This window comes from Lampetra planeri, chromosome 20 (genome assembly GCF_965212315.1).
Source record: "Lampetra planeri chromosome 20, kcLamPlan1.2.h2, whole genome shotgun sequence".
Taxonomy (NCBI): domain Eukaryota; kingdom Metazoa; phylum Chordata; class Hyperoartia; order Petromyzontiformes; family Petromyzontidae; genus Lampetra; species Lampetra planeri.
In genome coordinates, this window is record NC_136126.1 from 1,490,868 (window position 1) to 1,504,271 (window position 13,404).

The following is a 13,404-nucleotide window of genomic DNA, read 5'->3' on the forward strand; positions in this document are numbered from 1 at the left end:
GACATCTCCTCGCCACCGTGCCACCAACAACAAGGAACTAAAGCAATCCCACAACGACCGTGCTCAAGGGGAAGCACGCGGTGATGGCCAGAACGTCAAGGCCGTGCATCGGTTCGCTACGACCAGCATGCAGAATGCACCGCCAAGGCGTGCCACGTGCGCTCTGTTCAAGTGATCGTTTGAACGACAGCGTTTGGCAGTGGTCCATGCACGGGCAGTGCTTCATGACGGTTCGGGCAATGGCCCTCAGATACACATACGCACATGAAAATAGACACGTCACATCACGCGCCCACATACACGTAGATATAGAAATATACATATGGAGACAGATACAGAGGCAAACATCTCCCGTATAACCTTCACCAGACGAGTGGGGCAAGTGCTATTCGTGAGCACCCAATGAAGGCCGGCACGGCACACCACGGGGCAAAGGGACTCGGAGTTTGCCGGGTTCGTAGCACAGCGCGAGAACCACTCCACTAGCGCTCCCCGCCACTCCCTGTACACCACACACACACACGTGGACCTGACAGACACACATTAGCACGTGAGACAGACAAACGCACTTAAACCCATGTAGACATGCAAATGAGTAGACACGAGCATTTGCCTATGCAGATATGCGTATAAATAGACTGACACGGACAAATACAAAGATACCCCGTATAGCCTTCAACAGACTGCTCGGGCAAGTGCTGTAAGCGAGCACCTAACAAGATGAGGCCTGAACAGCGCACAAGCGAATGGTGTGGCTAACACCCATGACGCCCGGCCGCCTTTGTCTCCCCCATTACTGATGTTTACAAATAGCACCAGGTACTCCGTTGAGGCTGAGTCGACATAGGGGAGACCCAGGCACGGTTCAGGAGAAAATCACCAATAACCGTTAGTCGCGACCGGCAATTATCGAACACGGGAATACCGGGTGTTGTGTATTGCAGTGCGCTAACCACTGCGCCACCGCTCCCGGTCAGACACACTCGCGCACACACGAACCTCATTTAAAAAAAAAATCTCATCCCCTGCCAACTTATCCGTCTTAAGTCGATTTCATCAACTGAAATAAAATTAATACGCAACTCATTGCTATGCGTGTGTGCGTGTCTGTGTGTGTTGTGGGGAGCGGTGGCGTAGCGGTTAGCGCACTGCGCTACGAACACGGCAACCCGAGTTCGATTCTCGCTCACGGCCACCAACACCACCAGTGACAATTATCTGAACCTGTCTTGGGCCTCCCCAAGATCGACTCGGCCTCAAATGAGGAGCTCGTGCGGTGTGTTGTTAGCATCGGCACTGGGGAGACAAAGGCGGCTGGGGGTAGTGCTGGCCACCCACCCCCTCGTGTGCCGTGCCGGCCTTCAGAGGTGCTCGCTAACAGCACTTGCCCCTAGAGCTTGTGAAGTCTACACGGGGTGTCTTCGTGGTTGATGTACATGGATGGGCAGGGGGCGTGGGGGTGGCTGGGTGGTGATTTGGTGAGTGGAGGGGAGGGGGGTGGAATTTGAAGAGGGTGGTAACAAATCGCACGGATTGATCCGGTTAAGAACCGAGGACGGCAACTTCCCGATTATTAAATCCGAATTTCGCCCGAGGGCTGCGCGGGTCTCGCGCTCGCATCTCGCCGCCGGGAGAAGTCTCCTCCCGCTACGTCCGCGCCGAATGTTCCACAATTTTTTTTTTGAGCGTCGAATTTTTTCGTATTTTTTTTTTTTTTGCGGGAAACTTGCGCACATCATCATCGCCACCAGCATCGACATCCACACCACGATCATCATCATTTTATTTTCTTGGGAACTGCTTTTTGCGTTCAGTTCGTTGTCCTTCCCACGCACCTCCGATTATCACGGTTAGCTACGTGCGGTGCGAAAGAAGTTCAACATATATGATATACACCATCACCATCATCACCACGATCATCACCACCTTCATCGCCACCGCCAGAATGGTGGAGAAGTCGTAAAGACGGACGTTGATGCTGCGTCGAGGCAGTTTGGTTGCGGTAGGAAACGGTGCCTCTTTTAATTTCGGTTCGAGAAATCACTCGTGTTTTGAATCCCGTCAAGTATCTGGCATATCATCTCTTCACCAATGCGCACTGACCAGCGTGGTGAAGTATGGTTGAGCGAATATTCGCCCCATGACGTGCACGGCGTAGGGAGGCCATCGCGTAGCAGTGGACCGACAGAAGAGCTGCCTCCAGTTCTAACATAATTTATCGCTCATTATTATAATTTATAGTTATTTATTTTTTTATTTTTTATCGTCACTGTTTAAAATCGCGGTGACCCTCTCGTGACCTTTGCTGTTGACCTCTGCGCCTCGGGATGGGCTGCCTACCGTGGGGGAACAGCGAGGCCGGCGAGTACACAAACAACATCATCAGCAGCATCAGCATCAGCAGCAGAATTATCATCATAAGTATCATCAGCAGCATCATCAGCAGCAGAATCATCATCAGCAGCAGCATCAGTATCATCATGATCCTCACTAGCAGCATAATCACCAGCAGTATCAGCAGCAGCAGGATAAGCACCGTCATCAATAGCACAAGTATCATCACCATCAGAAACGTCATCATTGTCTTCATCACCACCAACATCATCAGCAGCGTCATCATTCGTCATCTGTACCAAAAGCAGCAGCGTTACCATCACTCGTAGCATCATCATCATCATCGTCATGAACGGTCATATTATTAACATAGCAACAGTAACATCATCAGCTACAGCAGAAGCATGGTCATCACTCTCTTTGTTACCATGATCAACATCAGCATTATCAGTGGCAGCATCATAATCACCATCAATCGGCAGCAGCGGTAACAAGATGATTGTCATCAGCGGCATCATCAGCGTAATTATCTCAATTGTACTCGCACCAATCATCAGCAACATTAGCACCGTCGTAGGCTCTTAGTTGACAATGAACATGTGATAAAATAAAGATAATCATCATGAGTAATATCACCATCAGTAGAAGCAGCGGCATAACATAAAGAGTCTTAATTTAAACTGCTACAACTCTTTGCAGTATCAATTCATAATGATAACGACTACCATGACTATCATCATCAAGAGCTGTCGTATGTATATGAAATAAAAATGTTAAATAACCAAAAGATTATCGTTGTTCAACAAGTGTGAATGTAATTCGGATAAGCAAAGGATGGAATGGCAGGATATGGTTTCCGATGTTCAATCACCATGCCCATAGACACATACACACGTCGTGATTTAATTTAGTTGTTTTCATTTATTTTATGTTGTTCATTGTTTTACCTACGTGACTTTACCGAAAAAACCTAAGAGTATGAATCCTTGCAGTCACGAAAGCTTCAAATCTAGAATGCATGCACACAGACACGGGCACAGAGACAGACAGACAGACACCTCCAATAACAAAGACACGGATGCAAGAATAGAATGGAACCACTACCAAAGGCAGATTTCCCCCGTGTAGCTTTAATCTATTTTTGGGACAAGTGCTGTTAGCGAGCACCTATGAAGGCCACCACCACAACCTCTACCAAGCAACTCCTCAAATCCACATCGCTCACCTCCCTCCCTCTCTCTCTCACCCACCTCACCGCTATCGCCTCCTTCCTTATGCCCGACTGCTCTCGTATCTCCCCCAACCCCCCAAACCCCTCCCCCGACCCCCATTCCCTCCTCCCCCCCACCTCGTCTCGGCAGAGATCCCTCAGTGTGCCGGCTGCAATCAGCACATCCTCGACCGCTTCATCCTCAAGGTGCTGGACCGCGCCTGGCACAGCAAGTGTCTCAAGTGCTGCGACTGCCAAGCGCAGATGAGTGACAAATGCTTCTACCGGGATGGCAGCGTCTACTGCAAGGAGGACTTCTTCAGGTTCGTGCCGAACGCGAGGACGTCGTGTACACGTCCAACAAAAACTAAACCAAACACACATAAATACACACTCCGGGTTGATCGTCAAATGTCGCGAGTTAATCGCTGTGTCGAGTAAGGACGTGAGAACGCCCCCCTTCGTTTACGATGGTCAATATCAGCAAGGTCGGTGAATTCCGTCGCGGTCCGCTATCATTGTGCCACCGGCCGCTTGCGATGTCTGCTCTGGTCCGGTGACGGCCCCCCCCCCCCCCCCAGGCCCAGACTCGCCACGGGGGAACATGTGGGGATGTGCGATCAAACGTGGCGAGAGTCGTGGCGGTGATCTTTTTAGCCGCGTGAATCGGCTACTAGAGAGGGGGGAGGAGGGAGTTGTGGGTATTTGTTTCGAGCCGGCAACCAAACACTGCGTTTATCCATAATATAGGTGTATTTGTTTATTTAGGGTTAGATCGCGTAAATACAAATGTGTCGCTAAACCCGACACCACCCGACACAGCCAACTAGTAAGGTTTGTGACGTCAACAGAACGTGACCAATTCGTTACTAGTACAGCACTAACCGGCGTGTTAGAGAGCAACATCTACAACATTTACAATCTGAGTACGACGTTTCGCCAGTAATTACAAGCAGCATCATCAGGCGGACAGCGAGATTTATATTTTATATTCACATTCATATTTATACGCTCTAACCCCAAACTACCTATACCATGGATGATATTGGTCGCGAAAGCCGTGGTAAACTGCGTTTATGGTTTTTATATTGGCGAACTCGCTCCGGTTATCACTACGGCGAACTCATGCGGCGATGCGCGTGTGGTTCATGCGTGGAACGCCGTTTGTAACATATCAAGCATTCGTATTTCTTTAACGAAAAGTAAATACGTAAAAAAAAACTCTCAACATATCGGTCTTAAGAAGAGCGAAAACACATGATAGGCGACGTTTCGGGCAATGCCCCTTCTTCAGAGCACGTACAATCATCTAATGGCAGTGGGCCGCCATCACTTCGCACCGTACGAAGCACGGTGGTTTGGCCACGTGCGGTGGCGAAAAGAGTTCGGCAAACATCCACGCGTGTACACGGAGCAGGGTCATTGCCCGAAACGTCGCCTGTCGTATTAGTTCCCTTTTGAGGCCACACGCACGCACGGCCTTGATGTGGACGGGTTCGTTGAGTCGTCGTCGTCGGCTGTGCTCGTGCCCTGCTGCCAACGCGGCGGCTCGGCCAGGGGGGGGGGGGGTGGGGGGCGGCTGCGACGATGACGATGTTTGGTGGCGAAGACGAACAAAGGAGTGGCAGTCGAAGGAGGGAAACAAACACAAACCCCACGCCTTTGTTCCTCCCCCCACACGCCCCGGTTTTTGGCAGCACACATCGCGGGTGCGTCTTATAATCCGGTCTGGGGGAGGGGAGTGCGTCGGTTCGGATGATCAGATCGTCTGTAGACACCTTATTGACACGGGGCACACGTTTGGGGCGAGACTGTACTTTACGGAGCGTCTTATAATTCATCGGGAGCACGCGGCCGAAATTCGACTTCACCGCGCTCCCAACGCAAACTCGCACCCGTGACCTCTCTCTCAATCCACTCCGAGGCACAGTGGGATTAAGATTATGATCATCTGTCTGTCTCTCTCTCTCTCTCTCTGAGATGCATTATAATTTTAAAAGGCCTCTCGACTCGTAAGCAACCTTACACATATGATTTTTTTAAGTCGGGGGGGGGGGGGGGGGTTAGGAGTGTGGGGTGATTGTGGTGATCGGAGTGGTGGTGATGGTGGTAGTGGTATTAGGAGAGGGAGGGGAGGATAAGGAGTGGAAATGGTGGTGGTGGTGGGGATGTACGTATGTATGCATCTTATATTTATTTTGCACCGTACGTAGCTAATTGTGCTAATAGGAGGTGCGGGATAGGAGTGTGGTGGTGGGGACGTGAGTGGTTTAAATTACGGGATGGTGGTGATCGGAGTGTGGTGTGTGGGTTTGGGAAGTGGCAGCGTGGTAGGGTTAGGAGTTAGGAGTTATCCGTGTGGATGAAGTGGTGGGTGGATTGTGCTGATGGTGATGTGGTTAGTGTGAGCGTGGGGTATGGTGGTGGGTGGTGGGTGGTGGGTGGTGGCAGGGTTAGGAAGTTCGGAGTTATCCGTGTGGATGGAGTGGTGGGTGGATCGTGCTGATGGCGATGTGGTTAGTGTGAGCGTGGGGTATGGTGGTGGGTGGTGGCAGGGTTAGGAGTTAGGAGTTATCCGTGTGGATGGAGTGGTCACGGGGATGCATGCACACAGCAAGGTGGAGCCATATGGATGAGCCGCGGGGCGCGGGGTTTATAACTCCGAGCCGCGCGTTCCCCAAGAAGTAATTCAGCGAATCCTCGCGGTAAATCGGAGCTCTAATCTTCTTATTTAATATCTGCTGCTGCCGAGCCGCGCCATCTCGCCCGCGATTAATATTTTCCTTGGGATCTTCTTCGTAAAGCCCCAGGGCCTAACAGATTGAGACGCCCCTCCTCCCCTCCTCCCCCTCCCTACTGCCACCGCCACTATCGGCACCGTCGTCAGCCAAGATCTATCCACCGCTGGAGAAAGCCCTCGGCGAAGCATCCTCCAACTATCGCCGTGTTGCGACGACGCGTCTCTCCGTGCGGCTCCACTCGTGCACACACGAGCCTCGTCTCGCATGAAGATAAACGCACACTTCATCAGAATCATCATCATCATCATCCATGGCCTATCTACTGCTGGATGAAGGTCTTTCCAGGCCGCCGCGATCACGCACTGCGACTACATGAGCATAGGGAGGCCTTTGTCCAGTGCTGGATAGTAGGTGATGAAAATTCGGCGAGAAACGCTGAATATTAAAATCGCGGTAGGAAATCAGCGTTACCCATCAGCACTTCACAGTTAATGCATTCACTGCGGTGCCGCTTTACGAGACAGTCAACGATGGTCCTCTTGAGTGTTTCCCAGCTTGTGCCCGCCATAGCAATGTGGAATTTCCCTACCACTGGCTCGGCAGGCCCCTGCGGTCAGGAGCTGAGCAGCTCAAAGTTGTCGCTCGAGCATCACGAGCGGACCGCGTTTCAAAATCGACACACGGTCAGGACCGTCGATCCTACTTGCTGTACCGCCTCCAGCAGCCACCCCTCTCGCGTGAACGTCATCCACGCGTCTGCAACGAGACGCAGGCAATGGACGACGACTGAGTTTGGGTCACCCAGGGAGGAGGCCATCGATCGTGGAGCGGGGGGACGTCTTGCGGAGCGAGTGACGAACGCGTGGATCGGGTGACGCTCGCTGGTTCTCGTGCGTCCATTCATTAGCAGGGCTCGCGGGCCTACCCACTGCTGGATCAAAGGCCTCCCCTAGGTCGTCTCAGCCTTCAATGAGTAGCTATGTGTGGAGTGTGAACATCACCACCAAGGGAGACAAAGGCGTCCGGGCGTGGTGCTGGCCATCCACCGACTCGTGCGCAGTACCGTTCTTCATAGGTGCTACTCGCTAATGGCACTTTGCCCCAACAGTCTGTTACAAGCTATATGGGGAATCTTTGTCTTTGTGTATACGTGGGGAGCGGTGGAACAGCGGTTAGCGCGACGCGCTGCGAATCCGGCCACCAAAACCAGTGACAATTATCCGACCCGACCCTGGGCATCCCCGTAGGTCGATTCAGCCTGAAACGCATACCTGGTGCGGTGCGTGTGTGCGTGCGCGCGCATGCGTGTGTACAACATCGGCGCTGGGGCGGGTGACCTCTACCGCGGGTGGGTGACCTTCGCCTTTCACGTCGTCCGCAGGAGGTTCGGCACCAAGTGCGCGGCCTGCGGCCAGGGCATCCCTCCGTCGCAGGTGGTGCGCCGCGCGCAGGACTTCGTGTACCACGTGGCGTGCTTCGCCTGCATCGTCTGCACGCGGCAGCTCGCCACGGGCGACCAGTTCTACCTGCTGGACGACGGCAGGCTGGTGTGCAAGGACGACTACGAGGATGCCAAGCGGCGAGGTGAGCGGACGTGTGACCCCCACCACCCCCCCCCTGCCCGCACCTCGCTGCATCACCGCTCCCAATAAGAACACAAAGACAAAGGTCCTCCCTCCTGCCACCGTGTAGCCTTTAACAGGAGTGCAGGGGCAAGAGCTGTTAGCGCGCAGCACCTATGAAGGTTGGCACGGCGCACGAGGGGGTGGGGTGGCCGCCTTTGTCTCCCCACATCCAACACAAACACACAACACACAAAACACAACACACATAACACAACCAGTACTCGCCATTCGCCACGAAGTGACGGTGACGTCACTATGGCGCCTGTGCCAGGCCACGTGCACTTTGAGGCCACGTGAAGTGTCCAAGGCTCGCTGACAGGAAGAGGTCTCGGGACAGACCCAGCAGGTGCCATGGGTTGACTGAATGAGATGACCGGTAGATGCACCAGCTGGACCCCCCACTGTGCCAACTTGTTGTATTTTAGCGGCCCGGCACTCTGCTCGTTGTTGTGAGAGTCGCCCTCCGTTGTTGTTGGAGGGCGACTGCGACAACTTCCCAGTCGCGTCCTTCACGAGCCTCCTCCACACAACACAACACACACGGACACACACACACGGACAACAACAACAACCGCCATTCGCCACTAAGTGGCGGTGACGTCACCACGACGCTTGTGCCAGGCCATGTGCACCCTGAGGCCACGTGAAGTGTCGAACGCCCGCTGGCAGGAGGTCACGGGGCAGACCCAGGTGCCACGGGTCGACTGACCGAGATGACCGAGATGACTGGCTGATGCACCACCTGTGCCCCCTACTGTGCCAACTTGCTGTGCTTTAGCCACCCGGCGCTCCGCTCGTTGTTGTGAGCGTCGCTCCTCCGCCCTCCGTTGTTGTTGGAGGGCGACTGCCTCCAACTGCCCAGTAGCGTCCTTCACGAGCCTCCTCCACTGAGGCCGATCTTGACACCGCTGGTACCAGTCATCGGCAAGTCCACTCAGCTCCACGTCCTCCTGTGCCACATCACTCCATCTCTTCTCTAGCCCGTGCCGCGCCCGTTTAGCCCCCTCGATCCGGCCGAGGGGGACACACACACGGACACACACACAACACACAAAGCACTCCCCGTGCCCTCGCGGGTCTCCATTGATCTCATCGATGTCATTGCGGAATCAAAGGTCGGTGCCCCTTTGATTCCGCAATGATTTTTTTTTATCTTTTCCGTAAGGGGCGCGCCCTCACATCTCCATGTACGCTCTCTCGCTCCTCCTGCGCGCGGGATTAGCGCGGGGAGATCCGGCGCGCCTCGCTTCCGTCGAATTCACCCCCACGCAGCAGCCACCATCAGCACAGAGCTGCGTCCTCTCGAGCTGCCCACTGTGCACCGACCGTCCCGATGACCCAGTCACTTGGGGGAGGGGGGGGAGGGGGATCACGTGGGGCCCGGGAGTGGTGTGGGTGGGGGAGGCGAGCGGGCGAGCGGGGGTTGGTGGAACACTCGCGGGTTACGTTCGCGCGAGGCGATCGCTTCGCGGGTGGGTGGCTGCGGCTGGAGGCGGTCGAGCAAGTCGGGTCGATGATCCTGTCCGTGTGTTCGATTTGAAATGCTGTCCCCTCGTACAAGTGGAGTTTCTCTGCGCTCCCGGGGGTACTGCCACTGCAACAACAACGACGATCCGAACGACGGTCCACTAATAGAGTTGATATTGAGAGAGGCTTCCGTGGGTAAAACAGTGAACTTCACGAGGAGTCGTGCATCTTCATGAGCTGGCTTCATATTCGTGTCTCGGGAATCACCATAATCGGCATCAGCAAAATGTTCAATTCATTAAAACAACAACATCATCATCATCTGAATCTCTTACTTGGAACTTTAGAGTGGTTCAATCGTGACCAAAAGTGATGATGAACACTGATCGTAGAGGTGGACATTGGCTCGAAAAGGCTGCAATTCACCATCACCACTCATCACGACAATCATCAACATCGTTACTACTATCATCACCATCATAAATCACCATACCACCCATCATCACTACTCATCATTAGAATCATCATCATCTCTATCATCACCACACCACCCATCATCACTATAATCATCACTCATCATCACCAATCATCATCATTACCACACCACCCATCATTATCTTCACCACTCGCCATCACAACACTCGTAATCACTATAGTCACAATCACCATACCACTCATAATCATCATTATCACCACTATTATCATGACAACACTCATTTTCACGATCATTATCACAATCACCAAATCACTCATCACCACCACCACTATCATCATCATTAACACACCACTCATCATCATCATCATCACTATCATCATCATCATCACAATCACCATTCCACTCCATCATCATCACTATCATCATCACAATCACCATACCAAGCCGCCACCATCATCACCAGTGGGGCTGTCTCCCGTCTCGCTGTATATCACCATCACCATCATCATCACAATCACCACGCCAAGCCGCCACCATCATCACCAGTGGGGCTGTCTCCCGTCTCGCTGTATATCACCATCACCATCATCATCACAATCACCACGCCAAGCCGCCACCATCATCACCAGTGGGGCTGTCTCCCATCTCCCTGTATATCACCATCACCATCATCATCACAATCACCACGCCAAGCCGCCACCATCATCACCAGTGGGGCTGTCTCCCGTCTCGCTGTATATCACCATCACCATCATCATCACAATCACCACGCCAAGCCGCCACCATCATCACCAGTGGGGCTGTCTCCCGTCTCGCTGTAGAGGCGGAGATGGACAACGGCTCCAAGAGGCCGCGCACCACCATCACGGCCAAGCAGCTCGAGACGTTGAAGAGCGCCTACAACAACTCCCCCAAGCCGGCTCGCCACGTGCGCGAGCAGCTCTCCTCCGAGACGGGGCTCGACATGAGGGTCGTCCAGGTGAGTGGCGAGGACTTGAGGGCGCGTCGCTCGTGTGAGCGGTGGCCGAGACGCGCGAGTGGCGAGGGCGATGATGGCACGCGTCTCGGGTGAGACGGACGAGTGGTATCGCGCAGGGAGTATCGGCCACTCGGGCAATGGCTTGAGAGGGGGGGTTGACGGCTAAGTGAGAAATGTAGCTCTGGTAAGGAGGAGCCATTCGAGTGAGGAGTGACGACGAGGCGAGCGTGAGCCGCGTGGGTGAGTAAGCGGTGTCTCTGAAGACGTTCGCATGAGGATCAGAGGCGTCGCCAAAATCTGTTACCATTTGTCCGAGGCGCGAGAACCTCCCCGTGCCTGCGCCCTGTCTCTCTGGGGCTGCGCTCCAGAGCATTCGGTGCAATTTCAGGGGGTGGCAGGGCGAGTGATTTAACTTCTGCTCAGCAGGTGATTTGGATTCGGATCGTGAGGGTGATTTGGATTCGGATCGGCAGTTGATTTGGATTCGGCCTGGCAGGTGATTTGGATTTGGATCGGCAGGTGATTTGGATTCGGATCGGCAGTTGATTTGGATTCGGCCTGGCAGGTGATTTGGATTTGGATCGGCAGGTGATTTGGATTCGGCCTGGCAGGTGATTTGGATTCGGATCGGCAGGTGATTTGGATTCGGATCGTGAGGGTGATTTGGATTCGGATCAGCAATTGATTTGGATTCGTCATTGATTCAAATGCACATACGATCGGTGGAATAGAAGGCCGTGTTAGGGGCCAGACGAGGTCTTCAAGTGAACCGACTCAACACTGTCTGACTCTCACGACCCAAGGGCGACTTCATGGGGAGACACCTTCGGGTATATCGCCACTGCCAAGGTGGCTCCCACCCATCCGCGAGGGTCTGTACCCGATGGACCTGTGCCCGATGTACCTGTACCCGATGTACCTGTGCCTGATGTACCTGTACCCGATGTACCTGTGCCCAATGTACCTGTGCCCAATGTACCTGTGCCCAATGTACCTGTGCCCGATGGACCTGGGCCCGGGTCTGGGTCCTGCGCTCCGCGGATCTCGGGAGGGATGGCTGATGGGCACGCGAGGAGGCGACACGGAACGAGGGGGTGGACCGTGACCTTCGGTGCGCGTCTCTGGACCCTCCCCGCCACCCCCCCCCCCCCCCAGGTGTGGTTCCAGAACCGGCGCGCCAAGGAGAAGCGCCTCAAGAAGGACGCGGGCCGCCAGCGCTGGGGCCAGTACTTCCGCGCCAGCAAGCGGGCCAAGGGCTCCGGCTCGGGGGCCAAGGACGTCGGAGGGGCGACGGACGCGGCGAGTAACGGCGACATGTCCTTCCGCGGTGAGCGCACACGCGCACTTCTTCCCTTCCTCGTTCGCCAGCGATGCGATGGCGCTGCCGCCCGCTGTGGCCGCTGCTGCTGAGTTGGGGCCGGTGGTGGTGGTGGTGTAAGAGGACAGTCAATTTTTTTATATATAACATTACACTTTTCGCAATAATAATAATGCAGGCATGGCGCACAAAATGGCGATGCGGCCAGATCTCTGCCCAGCCACCCCCCGAGTGCCAACATTTACACACCGCGCTAGATGTAATTATTTCAACCTAGGAGAGGCTCAGGACGATATCGAGGTAGCGACGGACGTGCGTGCCGCGAGTCTATCACGACAAACCACGACCAAACTAACCAACGTCCGGACCCCCCCCCCAACCCAACAACCCACACCCCACGTGTCGTCCGCCCTGCAGAAGACCAGAGTCTGTCGGAGATGAGCCACACCAACGGCGGACTCTACGGCGAGGTGGACGAGGCTGGCGGAGGCGGCGGCGGCGGCGGCCCTGGCCACTGCGGCATCGGCTCTGCCCACCTGGGCGACCCCTTCCTGGTGCAGCAGCAGCAGCAGGAGGGGGGCTCGTCCCACCCGCACTTCCCCGAACTCCGCGCCGCCGCCGCCGCCAGCCCCTTCTCCGTGGCGCATTCGCCCTCCGTGGCGGCGAGGCAGCCCATGCTCGCGCCGCCGCCGCTCGGGTACCACGAGGTGGGGCCCATGGGCGGTGGGCTGCAGGTGGTCGGAGGAGGTGGCGGTGGTGCGGGGGCAGGAGGTGGTGGAGGTGGGGCGGCTGGGGGTGGAGGAGGGGGACAGGGACTCGCGCAGCCGCCCGGCGTGCGGATGCTCGGCAGCGCGCAGGGTCCCAGCTCGGACCTGTCGACGGGCAGCAGCGCCGGGTATCCCGACTTCCCCACCAGCCCCGCGTCTTGGCTCGACGACATGGACCCGGCGCAGTTTTAGTGTGTGTGTGTGGGCAAGGATGGGTGAGAGTGTGTGTGTGGGCAATGGTTGGTGAGAGTGTGTGTGTGTGGGCAAGGGTTGGTGACAGTGTGTGTGTGTATGGGCAAGGGTGGGTGAGAGTGTGCGTGTGTGGGCAAGGATGGGTGAGAGTGTGTGTGTGGGCAAGGGTTGGTGAGAGTGTGTGTGTGTATGGGCAAGGGTGGGTGAGAGTGTGTGTGGGCAAGGGTTGGTGAGAGTGTGTGTGTGTGTGGGCAAGGGTTGGTGAGAGTGTGTGTGTGTGTGGGCAAGGATGGGTGAGAGTGTGTGTGTGGGCAAGGATGGGTGAGAGTGTGTGT

General features: G+C 55.1%; 1 protein-coding gene across 1 annotated transcript in view; it reads left to right on the plus strand.

Moving 5' to 3' along the window:
• The window catches only part of LOC144724479 (LIM/homeobox protein Lhx3-like), a 38,146-nt gene extending 25,077 nt beyond the window's left edge, over window positions 1-13,069 (plus strand). The window contains exons 2-6 of the mRNA XM_078603669.1: window positions 3,696-3,867; window positions 7,667-7,869; window positions 10,635-10,792; window positions 11,948-12,119; window positions 12,528-13,069. Coding sequence (XP_078459795.1) covers window positions 3,696-3,867; window positions 7,667-7,869; window positions 10,635-10,792; window positions 11,948-12,119; window positions 12,528-13,069 — 1,247 coding nt within the window. The remainder of the gene's footprint in view (window positions 1-3,695; window positions 3,868-7,666; window positions 7,870-10,634; window positions 10,793-11,947; window positions 12,120-12,527) is intronic.
• Window positions 13,070-13,404: the final 335 nt, after the last annotated feature.